This window comes from Prosopis cineraria, unplaced genomic scaffold, assembly GCF_029017545.1.
Source record: "Prosopis cineraria cultivar Desert tree isolate PC_DT_omini unplaced genomic scaffold, ASM2901754v1 PC2, whole genome shotgun sequence".
NCBI lineage: Eukaryota > Viridiplantae > Streptophyta > Magnoliopsida > Fabales > Fabaceae > Prosopis > Prosopis cineraria.
This window is the reverse complement of record NW_026555333.1, coordinates 40,107,161-40,127,550: the sequence shown is the minus strand read 5'-3', so window position 1 is coordinate 40,127,550 and position 20,390 is coordinate 40,107,161. Positions and strand designations below refer to the sequence as shown.

The 20,390-nt window shown below is 32.7% G+C and overlaps 2 protein-coding genes and 1 pseudogene across 6 annotated transcripts; all 3 read right to left on the bottom strand.

Annotated features, from left to right (window-relative positions):
* Positions 1-4,637: 4,637 nt before the first annotated feature.
* On the bottom strand, positions 4,638-8,782 carry LOC129302754 (phenylacetaldehyde reductase-like; annotated as a pseudogene).
* Positions 8,783-8,983: 201 nt separating this feature from the next.
* On the bottom strand, positions 8,984-13,085 carry LOC129302905 (cinnamoyl-CoA reductase CAD2-like). Of its 2 annotated transcripts, none has more exons than XM_054941809.1 (6): positions 12,848-13,085; positions 12,355-12,524; positions 11,583-11,660; positions 10,962-11,130; positions 9,871-10,057; positions 8,984-9,264 (listed from the first exon to the last, which is right to left on the bottom strand). In XM_054941809.1, the coding sequence occupies exons 1-6, from the start codon at positions 12,966-12,968 to the stop codon at positions 9,120-9,122; spliced, it is 870 nt and encodes a 289-aa protein (XP_054797784.1). In that variant the 5' UTR covers positions 12,969-13,085; the 3' UTR covers positions 8,984-9,119. The 2 variants fall into 2 exon arrangements, with proteins under 2 accessions (XP_054797784.1, XP_054797783.1); XM_054941808.1 differs by having other exon boundaries at positions 11,469-11,660; positions 12,848-13,082.
* A 1,534-nt stretch (positions 13,086-14,619) lies between these two features.
* Positions 14,620-20,262, bottom strand: LOC129302907 (cinnamoyl-CoA reductase CAD2-like). 4 transcript variants are annotated; one of them, XR_008591340.1, is made up of 4 exons: positions 19,712-20,241; positions 19,029-19,198; positions 15,027-16,281; positions 14,620-14,900 (listed from the first exon to the last, which is right to left on the bottom strand). XR_008591340.1 is itself a non-coding variant. In XM_054941810.1 (3 exons), the coding sequence occupies exons 1-3, from the start codon at positions 19,834-19,836 to the stop codon at positions 16,264-16,266; spliced, it is 315 nt and encodes a 104-aa protein (XP_054797785.1). In that variant the 5' UTR covers positions 19,837-20,258; the 3' UTR covers positions 14,620-16,263. The 4 variants fall into 4 exon arrangements, 1 of the variants encoding a protein (XP_054797785.1); XR_008591338.1 differs by having other exon boundaries at positions 14,620-17,275; positions 18,969-19,198; positions 19,712-20,262; XR_008591339.1 differs by having other exon boundaries at positions 14,620-16,281; positions 18,969-19,198; positions 19,712-20,261.
* Between the last annotated feature and the right edge of the window lie 128 nt (positions 20,263-20,390).

Sequence of the window (20,390 nt, the reverse complement as noted above, 5' to 3'; positions counted from 1 at the left end):
AGAGTTATTCATATCATATATTTGTCAATGTATCAATGTTGTACCAGATTATTTCATATATTAGCTATGTAAATTGAATGATCATAAGTTTACCTAGAAAGCATTATCCTACCCTTAAACAATAATGAAACCATTATCGCACAAGAAATCATTTACCCAGCCAACAATGGATATGCTACTATTAATCGGTAATTTACGTAATCGTTTATGGCCAATAATCATTTACCTAGAAAAATTATTTTTTGTCGATGAAATGCTACTGTTGCAGAATAAACACTCCTAACTTAGATAAAAACAAGGGCTATAATCATGGATATGAGGAAGTGAAAATGATCCTACCGTGATCAACAATCATGGATATGCAGCAACCTTCAATATTGCTAATCATAGGTTTTGTGAGACGTGCATGCACAAGCAAAATCTCCTTTTTAATGCTAGAGGACAAATGGGTAATTTCATTTTCAGACTTATTCACCTTTAGGTCCCTAGGAACCTGGTAGCTATTTCTTGAATTCATGGGATCTTAGTGTATTTTAAGTGCTTCAATGGGACCTTAGATTAATTTTTCCAAATATTAATTTTGTTATGCCATAGTTTTGGTATTTATATATATAAATTTAAGGTTTTAGTAGAGTGTGTATGTCCCAAAAAAAACATTTGTTTTTTAAATATACTTTTCTACATGCTCAAATGACATTTCTTGCCTTACATCTTGCATTTGAATTTAATAACATTAATTTTATTTGTCAAATTATGCTAATTAGAAATTATCAATTTAATGTCATGTGCAATAGAAGGAGAGGAATTCTTGTTTATTACAATCCTATATCACAAATATACGTCCCTCCCAAACATAATAGTTTAGCTGATTACAAAGCATATGATAGATTTATTTGGAACTATGTTTGCCACAAATATGTCCCTTCCAAACATAGTTTAGCTTATTACAAAGATTTGTTTGGATACATGTTTACCAAATATAAAATCATGGTTTGGCTAGTATGTCTCTAAAAATGTATGAGGTCTAGCTAATGAAATGAACAAGATTATGATTATCATTATTTGTGAGAGATTCATGATTAAAAGTTGAGAAACTTCTTCTCTTTCAAGCTTTCCACATTCTCCTCGAGGGACACATCTAATGGAATAAACTCAATTCCTAAGGTCTTTGCCTTTTCTTTGGAAACATGATATTTTTTGCATCAAGGGCTCATTCATAACAGACCTATAAGTTCATTAAACAACCAAGAAAATATATAATTAGCAAAATAAGGAAATATGAACCAAAACAGATAATGTGGATAAATCCTAAGGAACAGATTATCATTATCAGCAAATTTAAATAAATCTCTCACTCATCAACTAAGAACAAATACTATATATTGAGTGAACCTAACTAGTAGATTCTCCTCTAGTCCAAATAATAGGTTATGGTCAGCACAAAATACAAAACATATCTGTGAAATGAAAACTAAATTTTACAATCTCAAGCTTTTCAAGTCCATGCTCATCAATGGAAGATGAAAAAAGGAAGACCGATACAAACTCTTTTTCTTTTTTTAAGCTAAAGGAAAGGAATGAAAAAAGTCATCACACCCCGATACTAAAGGTATGACCAGTATGGAATATGAGATAATCTCACATTCCATAAGCCTTAATTAGCCAGAAATTAAGACAAATTATCGATATATAGTTTTTATACATATTTGAAAATTTTTAAAGTCTTAAATATTTTATAAAAGTTTTATCAGACTCTCCTTTGTAATTTGAACCTCCCTAAATTCCTACAATAGCAAAACTAGCCAATCTATCCAACAAAGTAAAACTAAGATCTAACTATGATATACATGGAGTACTAAGTTACAATATCATAATATAAAATATATTTACATTAAAAGCAACTAACACATACTTCCATAGCTCAAAAAAAACAATTATGTCCCTCAGTGATTAGTAGGAGATACAGGGTCAATTTCAATATTTGAGACTAAAGAAAATTTTTCTAGTGAGTAGCGTCCCAATTGATAGTTAAAGGAAATAATGGAAAGCAATCAATGAGCCAATTATAAATTAACTAAAATAATTAATTGAAAATAATATAAACTAAGAATACATAAATACAAATGAAATTATTAAAATTCAAATTCCAAATTATTAAATTTCTATGCATGCTAAACATCTTAGGATATATATATACACACTACTCAATATAAAATTCACATATAGTAAAAAAAAAATAGCAATTTGCTTCCTGAGATCACATTTAAAGAAAATAGTTTCAAAATTCCTTTTTTGGTGGGACTTAATCAGAACAACTAACAAGCGTAAACTCATAGTCCACAAGGGTAAGTAACATATCTAGCGTGGAAAGAAGCCATAAAAATAGGTGCAAGCATAAAACTCATAAATAACAGGCGTGGATTATATCCACGAAACTACATCCTCCCTTCCACGTGTGTTGGCTGGCACACGGGGCTAGCACCTCCAATGCACCCTACTAGCTAGGTGTACCATGACGCGCCAAGAGCTAATGAAACTGCCGTTAACATCCAGCATTCTGAACTCAGTCGCTTTAATTAAATCAAGTGTGCATAAGGTTGAAACATCCATTGAAAACCATTCCTTTCAAAATATAATATTCAACTATCAAATTTTCTTTTCATTATTATCCATGCACGAATCATCGTATTAACAACTGTCATATAAATTATAAAATCTAAACAATAGAAATGTTTAAAATAAATAATCGGTCAATAATTTATTAGATTCAAATATTTTTTAACAATAACATAATTTTTGATAAAAATAAAACAAATTTTGTAATGAATCAATTAATATAAAAGTAAGGTAAGCAAGAAGAATAGTATATATAATAAAAATAAGATTAACCAGAGTATTTACACAATTTATAAAAAATAATATAAAAATTTAAATAAAGAAATTTTATAAACACTTTGTAAGAAATTACTTGAGACACTATTTACTCATCTAAGAATTTTTCAAGAATTCTAGAGCTTGTTCACTTTAACTTCTCATTTTAATTCCAATGGCACCATTAATTTCAAAAGAGGGGAGAGGAAATTTGACGCAAGTCAATCGCAGCACTGTTAGAGGAGGAAGGCTCTAGCGTTTTCACGGTCACTGGCATCAGTCACAATAGAAGAAGACGACGGAGAAGGAATGGAAGATGAAAGCCACACACTCTAGACCAATGAAAATTACAGAACCAGTGATAGAGGATGAAGAGGAAGCTGGCGAGAGGAGGAAGAATGATAGGAAGATGGTCACCAAAGGCATAGTAGCGGGGGCTTGCCAGAAAAATCGAAGAGGAATGTGGAAAGAGAGAGAGAGAGAGTCGGTGAACTAAAATGAGAAAGAAGAATCCGAAGATTTTTTTCCTCCTCTAGTGTGTGTATTTGGCTGAAAGAAGAAGTATAAATTTGACTATAAAGCTTAATTGGAAAAATTACAAAATGGGCACAGGAACAATTACAAGAAAAGGTACAAGTAAAATTATAAGAAAGAACACAAAAAATTTTTATAATTTAAAACACAATAAAGCCAAATTTTCACTTAGTAAAATTCAAACTCTAAACCTTCAAGAAAGTTACTAGCTTAAGTTCTACTAAATTATCACTCTCTGCTTACTATAAAATTAATTTAAGTAAAATATCAATTGAGAGAAAGTTTTTATTTAATTTAAAATTTGGGATCATTACAAAAGTACTAAATGAAGGCTTAAGTACAGTTATTAACACCAATATTGTGACTATGTGGATATTAATATTCCATTACATGCTAAATTCACAATATTAATATTCCATTACATGCTAAATTCACAATTACATATATATATATATATATATACACCTGCTTGAAAAAAGAAGCAACATAGGATTAGTTGTTTTGACAATGCATAACAAACTTCAAAGAAAGGAAATTTAGGGTTGTTTTCAAAGAAATTCATACATTAATACCCTGACTATCTTTTCTAGCTGTACATAACACCATTTATAATGCCTTGGTTTTTACTTCTTTCTTTCCTTCAATTTAGGGTGTGAAATTGTCTATCTCTCACATAATTCTCCCTCCAATCTTATTTATAAATTACTTCCAACATGTTTTAACGAAATTTAAAAAAAAAACTCTATAATTCATTAACTTTGTCTAAAACTTTGAGAAGTTTCTAATTTTAACCTTATTAAATATACATATTTCAATAATATATCTTCTTTCAATAATATATTTTCTTTCACTAGCATTTAACGGGAGTAAAAAGATAAACTTATGACAAAAAGTCAATGGCATGCCTTATAATAAGATCAAAAAATCTTTTCTCTTTGCTTTATAAGTAGGACTGGAAGGAGTATGTCTTACCTCTATATAGACTTGAGTTATAAGAAAATCCAAGCATTAATATTTGGATTCTTTCAGTTGGGTTTAGTCATTACAAATTTTAGAACTGATTTAGTGCTAAGGCACATTCTTGTTCATCTACTAAGTCAGACATAATTTAGAATAAATATGGACAATTTATATGTATGTTGCCACAACAAGTACCAATTGATAAGTGACAGTTAATGGTGATCTGAGAAGTCAAAAGTTACATGAATTAATGGATTATGGAAAGCTTTAACCTACTTTTCAGGAAGTGGTAATGTTGGGTACAATTCACGTGAAATCTTTACAATATCTGAGAAGTGTGCCACTGTCTCAACCAAACAATATCTTCCATAGTTGAAGAAATTTCAAATGCTTGAATATGAGCATTTGCAACATCTTTCTCATTGATCCATCCTACAGTTAAATTAGGAGACATTTGTGCACTTGCACTAAAAATGGCATGGAATGATTCTTCAAATTTTAGTCTAAAAGTCAAATCAAGAGAATATTTAACATACATTCCAGTTAACCAAGAGTTCTCAAAACAATACTAAATTAAGGACCCATTAGTTTAAGATTAGAGAAAAAAGTGATTGAATTAATCATCTAATTTAGCAGTTAGCCAAGCACTATAATATGAAACATGAATGTAATCCACAGTTTTAATCCCAAAGCATAATCCTTATAATTTTCCTTTGGCAACTATCAAAAGTCAGAAAAGGTTTTCAAGTAATCAAGATTATGGCAGATTAAATATCAGGATTTTCATACAGCAGATGAACCTTGTGGACATCAAAAATTTACCAGTTAATAGCTTTAAAATTGTAGCAGAAGAGTCATTAAGAGATGGTTGCAAAAGTGATCCTAGTACATATGATGGATGGATAACAACCATGTCTATGTTGTTTTCTTTTACAAATGTCCAGGCAGCATCTTCAACCAAATTCTTGGAAAGTGCATACCAGAGCTAAGATCACAATTCACAAAATATTAAACAAAAGGGAAATTTTAGAAGATTCTAAAATAATAAGCATGGCAAACATTGTATTTGCATACATTGAAAATGGGAACAAATACATTAGTGAAATCAACAACAATTTTCTAGAGCATACAAGGCTAAAACTGCCTAGAATTTTTCTTTCTTTCTTATGTTGGAATGAATACAGAGACAATATCCATCATATCCTATTTAAAAATCACTTTTGACATGTTTTATCTGAATAATGAGGTTAAATAATAAACCTCATTAACTATGTCTAAAAATGTAAGTTTTTAACTTGTGATAAAGTTTAATAACATAAAAAACAAGGTAAAAAAAAATATTCTCTCTCTCTCTCTATCTTATAAATAGAATTAGAGGAATATCATACTCCCCCCGGACCATAATATACGGCATCTCCTAGAAACCTTGCCTGGTTTAAAATATAGGACATTGAATAGCTTTTATATTCATTTTTTCAACTATCCCTACTTTATTTACTACCCTTTTTGAAAAAAAATCATGTACTAAAATTTTAATTACTATTATCAAGGCTCTTATATGGGTATTTAATGAGGGTATAGATGGAAAGATGTGGATATTTTTAATAATTTAAGATTTCAACTAATATTATTCATAAATAATGAATTAGTTAACTATGATTTATATTGTGGTTCAGAGGGAATATAAAATTAAGAAAGCAAACTGTTGAAGCAATTTTGATTGGTTTAAGGTGCAATCAGTGCATCAAAGCAATACGATGATCTGACTTCCATCATAAACACAACAATTTGTAGTCTTTATGCAGAATAAAGTTGCAATGAAACATGAAAACTTCAAACCCCAACTTTGCAGTATTTACTACAGTAACAGAAGACATATGTATCAAAGAAAAACTTTATTTCAGTGTTAGTCTAAGAAATTATATGAAGCATACCTTAGCCTCCCTGCAAAATTTTGGCTTTGAAAGCCAGGTTTCATCAACAAAACTTCAAGAGTTCTAGGTTGTCCATTACAGAAAGCTGAAGCCATAGAAGATGTTAAAACAACTCGTTTCAGAGATGGTAATTTTTCACATGATTTAAGAACATTAAGAGTTCCTTAGACAGCCGGATCAATAAGTTCAGTCTGTCATGAGGAGAGCAGCTATTAGAAACTAGGAAATAAGACTGCTATTGTTTTATGGCAACAAAATGTTAACTTAAATGGCTGAGAAACTTATGATTTATTATAACTCAATACACATGAAAAAAACATCTATATCAAATCAAATTTGTCGTGGTACTCTAATATTTACACTGTAATTTGCTAAATCTCCCAAATGTACCCAGTTGTGAACAAAAAACCAAAAGATTTCAAGATTTAAGTTTCAATTTCCAAGAGCACCAAGTGAACTAGTATAATAACAACAACTAGGTACTTCAATTTGTTGATATGGTATAACCTATTGAAGTTCTTTTATAAAAATATTTTTAAAAAATAAAAATAAAAACCATATCAAAGCACTTTCTTTTAGAATTGTATTGATATGGTATAACCTATCAGACTGTTTCATTTGAGAAGCGCTCTGATTGATCTCCCTCCTTTTTAAGGTCTTATAGGAGCATCTGTCATATAAAGCACTCCAATAGGTAAGTCATACGGAATCACTTCTTTAGAGAAGCACTCTCATAGGCTCTGCTCTCCTTGCCAAAATTTTTTTTTTACACATTACCAAAATGTTTTTCTTGTTAAGTGTTTTAATAAGGGCACTATTGTATGTCTTTTTTTCTTTTTTGGTAATAGTTTATTTGTGTATGGATAGGACAAACAAAGGATGTACATATATAATATGTCTCTCACCATACTTCCTTTTGAACCTCTAAACCACACAAAAGATGATAACATCATTAAAAAAGGTTGATCAAATAAATTAAGCGAGTACACTACACACCCTTGTGGGGAGAGAGAGAGAGAGAGAGAGAGAGAGAGAGAGAGAGAGAGAGAGAGAGGTTCATGACAAAGTAATATCAAAATTAGACTCGAATTTTTCCAATAGGTGGGCCACCCATGACAGGGATGTCACAGATGGAGAGAATAATGGCATAAACAACCCATATTTAAGTTTTTGTTTTTATTTTATATTTATCAAAATAAAAATGTATAAAAAATATCAAATTTTTAGTGAATTTATTCATCATTAATCTTTTTAGTATAGATTTAATCTAAATGATTCAATTTAATATAATTTTTTTAACTTTAAAAATTAACTAGCCAAATGTACTCTGCATAGTATATACATAATTTGAACAATCTAATTTAATATTAAATTTTTTTATAATTTTTACAAATTAACTATTTAGATATATTTTGAATAGTCCAAATTTAATATTAAAATTTTTTATAATTTTTATTTTCACAAATACAATCTTTAAAATATTTAAAAAATAATTTAAAATCAAAAGTACATAGTCAAGATCACCTTAATGGGTGATGAGCAAGTGCACTATGATGAGCATTAAATGCAGATGCCAAGGGTTAAGGGCAAAGCCAAAAAATTTTATTAGGGAGTCGAGATGACAAAGTATATATGATAATTAAAAGAAGGATAAATCTTTATATGTCATCAATATAACATAAATATTTCAACATATATATTTTTCATGGCATAAAAATCATTAGTTACCATATCTATAATAAACATTTTAGCAATTTCTTTTTCAATGTAAATTATCATTAAATTGATGAAAATCTTACCTTCTCTATAAACATTAAATGATTTAAATACATTATTCAAATTTAAAATTCTATTCAATATAATAAGCTATATTTACTTGGTTATTAAATTTACTACTTAATTATTTGAATTAATAATCGTAGTAAATAAATATATCAACATAGTAATAATGCATGATAGTCACAAAATATTTATATTGATGAGATCAAATTATATCAGAGTAAAAATTATTTATATAATAAATTTTAATAGCTTGATTATTTTAAAAAAGTAATTTTTTTTTAGAAGAATATCTTAACCATAACCTCTTATTGTAATAGCTTGATAAGTGATTTTATTCCAATGCTTGACAAAGTTTATTAATAATAATTCTCCTAATTTCTTTCACCAAATATAAAACAAAAACAAAATAAAATGATATCAATACTTCAAGAGTATGTGTAACATTATCTTATTAAAAATAATAAATAGATCCTATAACAACTATAACTTCAAGCTACTAAAATAATTACATTATACATATGAAAAAGAGTACATATAGAATTAAAATAAAAATTTCATCTAGTATCTCAAAACTCTTATAATTTGCCAACTTAAAGGGCTAAAAATATATAATCTCCATATTTTACAAAAAAAAAATAAAAAATAAAAAAGTTAGGAAGGACTGTAGCCCCTGCCAATCCCGCTGTCTCCACCTTTGCCATGGGTGGATCTCATTCTCACCTTTGTAATATAAATTATATGTAAATAAGATTAATTTCCGTCTTCCAATTACGCTATAACGTTTTCGGTGAATTCTGATTACAAATAACCGTGGTCACACCAGCCGAACTTATTCCATATTAGAGAGAGAGGTCTTAGGTGCCCAAATTCAACTTGTCACAAGGTCCTATCTAATACAAGACTTGTATAACAATTATGTATTCTCAAGCATAGCATAGTTTAACTTATTACAAAGGATATGTAGTTTATAAAATAAAACCAAATGCACAAACTTATAAAAAGGTAACGGTTATTCATGTTTATAGGAGAGATCATGATTTACAAGTTCAGAAACTTCTTCTCTTTCAAGCTTTCTACAGTCTCCTTAACAGCCACGTCCAATGGAATAAATTCAATTCCCAAAGTCATTGCTTTTTCTTTGGAGACCTGAAACTGTGGCACCAATGATTCATCCTCAACAAACCTAACAAGTTTATCGAGAAACAAAAAATTAAATTAGCAAAAAATCAGAAACAAAAAATTTAGCTAAACCTAGACATAAAAAATTCAATGTGTAAGGCATGGGTAATTAAATATGACCCAAGGATTAATAATTGATTTTTTTAAGATTGTTTGGTGATAATCTATTATTGATCCCCTAAGAACAGGCTTTATACTGATTAAATCTGACTGCTGGTGTCTCATTTAGCCACAAACTGAAGGGTACAATCAGCATACCAGATTGAGAGAACATATCTGTTGAATCTTGGATGAAAATTTTGTATGACAATCCGAGCGTATTTTTCAGGTCATGCTCATTTTAACTTCAGTGCATGAAGAAAGATTAAAGTAATGGAAACTGACATGAACTTCAAATTTTTTTTTTTTTATGCCCTTGCAGCCAACCCCGCCTAGTGGGATAAGACTTGTTGTTGTTGTTGTTGTTTGGTGCCCTTGCAGCTAGCAGTTCATGAGTAGTCTCATATTCAGGGGCAGTGAATGGAATTTGCTAAACACCAGGGTTCAGCAAATGGAGGCCTAAAATCACAAGTTATATACATTCATGAAACTAAGGAAATGGTTGACTTACTTTTCTGGAAGTGGTAATGTTGGGAATATCTCTTGAGTGATCTTCACAATGTCTGAAAAGTGAGCGACTCTCTCAACCAAACAATATCTTCCGCTAGCTGAAGAAATGTCAAATGCTTGAATATGAGCATTTGCAACATCTTTCACATGGATCCATCCTACACAAGGATTCAAAAGCATTTGTTCACCTGCATCTCACAAACAATGGAAGTTTTAGTTTATTTTGATAAAGCCCCACATTGGTTCTTTATCAAGCTTCACAATCTTCACATAATTACAAATATATGTAATACAAGCCTCACTTTATCAAGACTTTCCAAAGCATTCTCTTTGTTTCTTCACTTCACAGTGGATAAGTGTGGTTTTTGTGATTATATCATGTACTTTTTTAGAATGGAATGTCAAAATCTTCATGTTCTCTCTTTGCACCTGTAAGTGGTATGGGATAGTGTTCTGTATATGGCTTTTATTTGGTTATCTACGCATGACTGTTTCAAGGGATTCCTCTCTCAACTTGTTCTTTGATAAGAACCTCACAAATCACAAGTCAACTAATGTAACACACTCACACATATTAGCAATATCTGAATAGAGGGAGAGAGTAGAGAAAAACTAGAAACACAGAGGCGGAGAGATTAGGGAGAAGTCTGAAACAAAGAAGGAGGGGGGAGAAAAGAAGAACAGAACAGTAAAAGGGAGCAAGAGAGGAGGGCAGAACGCATAGAGAGAGAACTATCAGACTTCCATCATAATACTCATTCATTCATCAAGTGTCCCCTTACAAGAGCAAAGCCTAGTCTATTTAAACTAAAGTTCCTTGCCTATTAAGGAAACTTTAATCACTCATCCATATAAAGCCAATTTTCAGAATATTAAAATAACACAAAAGTAATAATAAGCTACAACCTAGGTTTCTTCCTATAGGAGGTTTCTTCAAAATATACTAATTATTATATTTCATCACCAACACTAGAGCCAATTAGCTAGAACCAGAAAGCATTTCAGTTGCAAAAGCTCACGTAACCAAGATGCACACATATCATATAACAAGATTTCTGTACAGCATGAACCTTGTGAATATCTAAAAATTACCATTTATTAGAGTCAAAATTGTAGCAGAAGTTTGGTTTAATGATGGCTGCAAAAGTGGCCCCAGAACTACTCCTGGGTTGATAACAACCATGTCAATATTGTTTTCTCTTACAAATTTCCAGGCAGCATCTTCAGCCAAAGTCTTGGAAAGCTCATATGAGGACCAGAGCTAAAAAAAAACAGAACATGAAACAAGAAGGAACTTGAAGGTCGTTATAAAGTACCGAGATGAGTCAGACAAAATAAGGCAAACTGCTGAAGCAGTTTATCGTGTTTCATGTGCAACCAGCACTTCACAATTACAAATGAATGACCTCATGAATGCAATGAACTGATTTAAGTCATAACTACAACAAGATAAAGTCTTCATGTAGGATGGAGTTACAAGGAAAATTTGAAAACTTCCTCTTCTAGCTCTACGCAGCATACACTACTACAATCAAATGGGTCATTTGTGTTAATTACAAAATTGATTTCAATGTGAGTTTAATGATATCTAGCACAAACCTCGGATTCTTTACAAAAATCTGCCTTCGAAAACCATGTCTCATCAACTACAACGTCAGGAGTTATGGGCTTTCCATTATATAAAACTGCAGCCATAGAAGATGTTAGAATTACTCGTTTCAAAGATGGCGATTTTGCACATGATTTAAGAATGTTAAGAGTTCCCTTCACTGCTGGGTCAATGAGTTCAATCTGAAATGAGGAAAGCAACAATTAGTAGCTAGTAAGCTTTTCTTTTTAAGACAAAAAATAGGAATTCAAATAATTGCCAAACTTCTGATTCACATGAATTCATGGAGAGCCTCAGCATTCTTCTCAAAATTTAATCATTAACTCATAAGAGTTCACATATATAAAATGACGAACAATCAAGGCAAGGAGATAATAAAAATAGTTAGACACCATTTTTTGTCCTTTGCACAAATTTCAGAAAAATGCCAAAGTATGTCAACTTAAGATACTCAAATGAATTAGTTGCTTTCTTTGCATGTGAATCATGCATTTGAGATTCCAAACTGCCCTTCCTCACAATAGTACCACATAAAGAGTCAAAATAAGATTAAAAACAGTATAACAGGAAGAAGGTTCAGGTACAGTACGTTCAGTAATTCTAAAATTCGTTGGTCCACTAAGGGATGAAAGGAAATTAATGCGGTTGTGTTTCTCTTCAATCTTCGTGTCTGTTAACCATACATATCATGGATAAATGGAACCTTATCTATTTTTTACTGTGTGACTTGCAAAAATCTCCCAGAATTTGCCCAAACCTTTGAAATAGTTGTCGAAGAGATCATTCAAAAACATCAACGCATTAAAAAATAGCGCTTTCCTGCAGACAAACTTCATTCAATGATTTATCATCTATCAATTATAGAATGAGATGAACCTGTGGATCTTTGACATTGAAAATACAAGGAGAGGCAGTATGAAAGACACCCTCACAGCCCTCAACAGCAGAGTCAAAGGAACCTTCTTCCAAAAGATTTGCTTTACAAAGCTGCAATCTCTCCTTTGCTCCTTCAAGTTCAAGCAAATGGTCTAACTTCTTGGGATCATCTAGAGGGAGTGAGAATTACAGAACATCACAAATTGATTACTTAAAATTGTGCAGATAGCATATATGAAACAATATTCTGTAAAGAGGATTAGTGGTCCATAGAAGTTTATGTGTTGAAAATATTGTCCCAGTAATGGCCATGTAAGCCCCAGTGGCATCAAATTCCCATGCTTGTTAAGCTATTAAGCAGACCCATTTGTAATTAATTTTTTTCCCTAAAAAAATGTGTCCCAGCAAAAGGCTGGAAATCAAAGTCTGAAAATGAAACAATGTTTTTGATCAATGCATTGAGATGAAAGGAAGCGAATTAAGGAGCACTCACTGATATCGCGAACAGTGGCCTTGACAGTGTAACCGCGAAGAAGAAGAAGCTTGACGAGCCATGAAGCAATGTAGCCAGAAGCACCAGTGACGCACACCACTTTCCCTGCGTTGTTGCTCATTCTCTCTTCCTTTCTTCTTCAGTATTTTTATTCTCTCAGCGATTCGATTTTCTTGGTACCACGACTTTTGACATTATGAGATCGTTAGATGGAATGATTCCTCGATTCAACGTTTGTCATTATGCGCTTGCTTGCATTTTCACACATCTTTGATTAATTTATTGGTCAGGACACGTGCTGCCAGTTTATATGGGCAGCGTTATATTTAATTCGTGCTTTTTTATATGGGCAGTGTTATTATACAAACAAAGTTTTTTTTTTTTTGGTAAAATATACAAACAAAGTTATCCTTTCTTGTTGCCATTGTATTCAAATAAAATGCATGGTTAGGCCCTCCCTCAAATTGGGCTTTTAGAGTATGTCCTCATCCAGGAAGCACAGACCACTCATCTATGATATCTCAGCTCGCAAAAATGACATGGACTCCACCAATAAAGGATACAATGCGTGTAGATGTAGATGATGCTGCTACTCATCACCAGCTTGCATCATGGGGAGGTGTTATTAGAGATCAACGTGTTGAAAATTTATGTGTGGGCTCACATTAATTATTTTATGATTTGTTAAATCGAGTTACCTACTTGTTCCTGAAATATTAAAACCCAATTATGATATGTAACCATGGGTCTGACACACGATCGATTTAGGGGAAGACCATTAACCTTATACAAACCTATAATAGGCGCGCCCAACATATTTAAATGGGCTAGATTACCTCTCAACCCCAACTCACTGTGTGCTTTCCCATCAATAGCCGCATACACTTGAGGATCTTGAGAGGAAGATCTAGGTTGACTAACTCATAGTTTAGTAACTATGGTTGAATCAGGTATACAACTTTAACTTAATACATATGTTTAGTTTATTATCACATACACTAAACCCTTATCTAATGTGTTAATTAGATCTTACATGTGAGAATATCCAAAACCTTAATATTATAAATTAAAAGAAATCTCATAATATCATAAGCAAAAGTCCAAATTTAATTTTATGAGATCATGGGGAGGTGTTATTAGAGATCAACATGAAAACTGGAGATTAGGCTTCACTCAACACTTGGGATACCTCAATTCAAGAGAAGCTAAACTAAAGGCAATTCAAATTGGAATTCAAGTAAGGAACAGGGTTTCAATAAAATCCAATTCTTCTTTGACTCCATGAAAGCCACTTCGCTCATTTCTAGCGAAGACACAACTTATTATCCACCCAGTGAAACAATATCACAAATCAGGGATCTGCTAATGTGACACAAGAAACGTTTAAATTGCTTGTGCTTATAGAGAAGCAATTCAATGTGCGGATCAGATGGCAAAACTGTATCATCATTTTAATTTTAATGTTTTGCAAACTTTTGTTCACCTTTCTAGAGAGGTTATCAGCCTGTTAGCTTTGAACTTGAGACTCCTCTTGGACCTCCCTCAAGAAGACTAAACAGTGATCAAGATATATTACAGAATATTGAAGATCAATTGAAAACTATCGAAGCTTCGAGGCAGAATGGCGTGGGTGCTATAGTACCTTAAATGAATAAGATATTTGAATTATAAAGAATGATGTGGGATTACCCAAAAAACAGAACAAAAAACAAAAAAAGAATGATGTGTTAAAGCCCAGTTTTTAGGATATAGCAACTATAATATGCGCAAAGTTGATTTAGTTTACCTTGCATTAAGAACCGGAGGGAGTGTTCCAAGAGACATATGGTTATTAAAACAAAATACAAGCTCAAAGCATGCGTTACGGTTACAACAAGCATTTAGTATTCTGACAGAGACTACATTTAGAGCTAAATGTTAACAAAATTCCTCTTTCAAGCTTTCAACAATCTCTTTCAGGCCCACCTCTGGTGGAATAAACTCAATTCCCAAGGTCCTTCGCTTTTCCTTGGAAACCTGATACTTCAGCATTAAGGGCTCACTGTCCAAACGCCTAATAAATTTTATAGTGAAGTCAAAAAAATAAATAAATAAATAAACAAAGAAAATTAAACAAAATAAATACATACTGAACTGCAAAGAAAGTAGAGTGCAGGATTATGGGTTATAATCCAAATACATTATCATCAAGTTCAAGGAACGGTCACTATAAGCAAGGAGCAACGCAATGCAGTTTTCTGTCCAGTTGAAGTTAACACTTGACATTTGTGGGTGAGACTTGACGCAGATGGTCCGGTTGACCATAGAAGAAAAGCTACTTGTGGAGGCCAAATTCTGTGATGAAAATGTCAGTAGATTTTTGTAAAGCATGGCAGCGGAATTATAAGAGTGATGGTTTGCAGTGACTCCATTTAAGCCTTGAACTTTATTGCTAGAGAAGACTTTACAAACTATCTGCTTAGCACATATGTTAATGAGATCAGAGACCTGCTCATGAAGGATTGGATTATCACCAACGAGCACAATTAGTGAGACAAACTCATAATGCAAACTGGCCGGTGATCCAAGTTCATGAAATGATTTTTGAGTTCATTGTGGTTCATGTATCACTCCCCAAAGTGTGAGACTATGTTGTATCCTGCCTTGCATACTGAACCTATGCCTTTAGGACTTTTGATTTTGCATGACTCATTATTAAAGCACTTCTATTCTGAAAAAATAAGCTAAATACACAACTCAGTCGTTCATATTTGAACAAAGGCACAGCAAGCCATTAGTTGTTAGACAATACATCAAACGGTTAAAGTGTTGAATGCTAATTTACCCTTGAACTTTTTTCCAAAAGTACTAGGTATCTTGAAAGTCAAGGGTGGCACAATATTTCCTTTTGCATATTAAAAAAGAAACAATATCGTCTATTCATTAAATAACCACTAATTTAACCGTTTGTTGACCAAAAAAAATTACAGAGAGAGAGCCAGAAAATTATAGAAAAGGACCCCAAAAAATACAAAAAATACCTTCTAAGAGAATTAATACTGATTAAATCCCTTAAATTGCAAATAATTTCCAATAGACTAATGTTATTTCTTACCTGTATAAAATATTAAAATATCATTTTAACCAACCACTTTGGCCAACTACCAGGTGATTATGCGATCACCATTTTTAGCAGCAACATGGAAATGAGAAAACACAAGCAAATGTGGGTTCAGCAAAAAAATATAAATAACATAAATAGTTAACTTACTCATCTGGAAGTAATCTTGGGTACAATTCATGCAAAATCTTCACAACCTCTGAGTGGTATGCCGCAGACTCAACCAAACAACATCTTCCATTAGCTGTGGGAATCTCAAATGCTTGGATATGGGCATTTGCAACATCTTTTACATTGATTCATCCACCAGTGATCTTTAGAAACGTTTGTGATCCTAAGTCAAACAAGCAACAGAAGAATGTCAAAAGGAATTAAACAAAAACTCTTGTCCCAGAACCAAAACAATAAAATAGTTAACACACATTCAAATCAACCAACATTCCTCAAAATAAGAATAAATTAAATTCATAGAATTAGATTGTTATCGGGAAAGAGATTATTGGATTGTAAACCAAAAATTGTAGAAACAAGTGCTCTCAGACTTCAACTTATTTCTGAGAAAGATGAAACCATAGCTAACAACACCCATCTTAGGCCTTGTCTTCCACGTGCTAAGAGGGAAATGAGAATTCAAAGAAATATCCCCTGTATCTTAATCCTTTTTTCAAGAATGAAAATAGCTAAAATTGCATCTGCTTATCTTTCTTCTTTTCTAGTAAGAGCATGTGATGCCAACTATTTGTATCTCAAGCTATACAGCCTACATTTTCTGTCATAAAATATATATATATATATATATATAAAACAAGCCTCCCTCATTAAGGCTGTCCAATGCATTCCCTCTTTCTGCCATTCTTCATGGAGACAAAATCATAGAGCACTGTTGTTTTGAGACCCTGATCTAGCATAATGTTATGCATTGTGATCTAATATACATACATGTAAGTCAATTCAAAGTTTCTGATTAGAATCATTTTAACCCTCATTTTTTCCATCCCAAACCTCATAAGTCCACCTCAACATTTTCACTCCTTTCCCCCTTTCAGTCAATTAATTGGAGCCAAAAAAAAATTCTCTTTAAAAAAATATGAAGTGACTATGATTAGGACAAATCAACTACCAGGATGTCAGTACAACATGATTCTTGTGATTATATGAAAATTACAATTTATCAGATTTAAAACTGCTGCTGAACTTTCATTAAGAGATGGTTGCAGGAGTAGTCCTATCACAAATGATGGGTTGATAGCGACCATGTCAATGCTGTTTTCTTTTACAAATTTCCAGGCAGCATCTTCAGCTAAAGTCTTTGAAAATTCATACCATAGCTGAAAGAACAAAATATTAACAAGAAGAAGCATGGAAGGATTGTAAAATAGGATGCATGTGTTGAGAACTAGATTTTAAGCTTGGAAGACAAATTTTTAATCATGGAAACTAGGTTTGCAAGCTTGGGAACTTCTGAAAAACTTACTTATCCTTGTATTATAGGGAATCAAATACCTCTTCTCTATGAGATAGGAAGAGGTAGCACAAAATTATCCCCTACTACATTACAATATACCTAGAAAGACACAGAAAATACACGACGTGCTAATGAAATTAAGCTCTCAGTCCCTGACATTCAAGAGGTCATGACTCTCTCTCACAAACAAGACAAAACCATGCCTAAAGCCTCCAGTCCAACCATACCCACCTAAAACTTCCCCCTGATCCACAAATTCCGTTGCGCATCAAGAAAACATACAAGAGTTAGTTGCTTTTTCTCATCCTCCTTCCTGCACCATAGCACCATCTTGACCCGGAACCATTTCATAAATTCCTTTAGTCATTTCCCTCTCATGAACCTTTCCCTATCTTCCACTTGCAAGCTTTGTTGTGGCCATCTTAGTTAATATTCATCCCAATGCAGCATTGGACACAACAGTGTGACAAATGCCATACCGTATTCACATACAACGAAAGTTGTAACAAATACATCAGCACAATTGCTCAGCAGCAACTATCTAGTGCATACAAGGCTGAAAATATTGAACTGTTGTCTGCTATCATATAATTTATTTTCAAAAAAGAAAAAGGAAAACTGTTGAAATAACTACATTATTAAAAACTTCCTTTCAATGTCAGTTTAATGACATACAGCATATACCCCTGATTCCCTACAGAAACTTGGGTTTGAAAACCATGTCTCATCAACTACAACTTTAGGATTTCTAGGGTTTCCATGATATGCAATTGCAGCCATGGATGATGTTAAGACAACTCTTTTAAGAGATGGTGATTTTGAACATGTTTTAATAATGTTAAGAGTTCCCTTGACTGTTGGATCAATAAAATCAATCTGAAATGAGGAAAGCAAAAGTTAGAAGTTGAAAGAAAAAGGGCAACCATATGTCTTTGCTTCTCTTGGGCCCATCAATAATAAAAACAAGGAGATCCAAATTGTTCCTGAGACATAAAGGCCTAAGCTACTGTAATTTCTTTGCTTCTAAAATACATTGCTCCAATAAAAAAGAGTTGAAATGCAAGGAATGTAGTAATGGCTCCCTAGAATTTCCTGGCCTTTTACCCATAAATATCATGAATTGCACGCACCTAAGACATGGTGTCCCGTTCTTTGCTTTGCTTTTGGCAAAAATCTCCCAACATTTAGCCAGTAAAAAAGCAATAATTGTGATGCTTCAAGTCTACGAATGCAAAGTGAACTCATTGGATTTTTTGTTTTGTTTTGTTTTCTTTTTTTGTTTTGGTCAGAGAACTCATTGGATTATATTAACTAAGATTGTTAGATTGTGTTATTATCTGTTGAGGGCAAGGAAAAGGAAAAACTTTGGGAAACAGTCAAATTGATAGTCTGTTAGCGAGAATAATATTTTAATTTCTCATTTAGAAATGGGAAGACGAATTCATCATAATGCATTGCCCAGTCTACTCTCTCTTCCTCCAAAGCCACATAAAGATAATGAAAAATGCTACAAGACACTTCAAACAGTAAGGAGTGTCCAAGAAAGAATGTTTCACCAAAGGCGAAGTTGCAGTCTACTTTCAGTCATCATTCAACAATTTAAAGATGATAGGAACCTGTGGGTCTTTGACATTAGAAACAACGGGAGATGCAGTATGAAAGACCCCCTCGCACCACTCAACGGCAGCGTCAAAGGGACCTTCTTCCAGGAGATTTGCTTTAAATAGATGCAATCTCTCCCTTGCACCATCAAGTTTAAGCAAGTGTCCTTCTTTTCTTGAATCATCTGCCGGGAATTGCAAACCATCACAGGTTGGCCCCTCAAAACAGTACTAAATAGCAAGAAACATTGTACTTTGTAAACAATGAAGGAGTAACTTATAAACCACGATCAAATGGAATTGTTAGTGAATCTGACTAAGCTCCAGATCTGAAAGAAAATATCCACACAATTTTATTGTATTCGAAAATTCTTGATTATTATTTTTGCAAGTTGGCTACACATGTACCCACTTCCAAATTAAAAATGACATTTTTCTTGAGAACCACAAGGATGCTGCCAGAACTTCTCTATCAACAACCAAAGGTCCATGACAAAAGTAATATTAGAACCATAGACTCCACTGACAGAACTCTCCTAGGATTCAATAATATAGTTTGGTGATACTATGCTTGGACGGAGCCAAAAAAGAAGAGATGGAGAGACAAGAGGGAATTTTAGACCTTTACGAACTTAATGAAACAATTTTGGCATAGTCAGCGTACATCAATGCGAATGAAAACATTAGAGAGCACTCACAGATCGCAAACAGTGCCATTGACGGTGTAACCACGAAGAAGGAGGAGCTTAACGAGCCACGCAGCAATAAATCCAGAAGCGCCAGTGATGCAGACCAGTTTTCCATTTCCTGCGTCGCTGCACATTATCCTTCTGTCTTCTTCAATTGCGGTAAGCCCAACGTTTTAGTCTATTTTTCAGATTGATCTAGTGCGCTTCGTTGTTTGTCTCCATCATTATCTAGCTACAAGACGAGCGTGCCGTGCGCTTTAGGGTGAATGAGATTAGTGCCTCTGACACGTGGTCCCATTTAGATTTTGCATCCATGGATTTTTATGATAAAATCTGTTCGTAAGTCAATCTGCGAAAATCATATGAATAAAATTTCTATCTTTCAACAAAATAAATTTTGGTACAGATTAAAGCCTCGCCTTCGCTGGCACTCCCGAAAAGCAGAAGTGATTCAAGAAAATTCAATTAAAGATTGCACTTTTACATGAAGACGCTTCAAAGTTCATTCACAGAACAGCGTAAAAGTATAGAGAACCAGATTCAACAGGGTTCTGGATAATGAGAATCTAAGCGTAGTCGGTGATAATTGGAATCATCCTAATTTCTGAGGCTTAGGAAAATAAAAATTAAGAAAATTAAAGGAAAATAATAGAAAAGATTTTATTTAAGGACCAGATGTGACTTATTT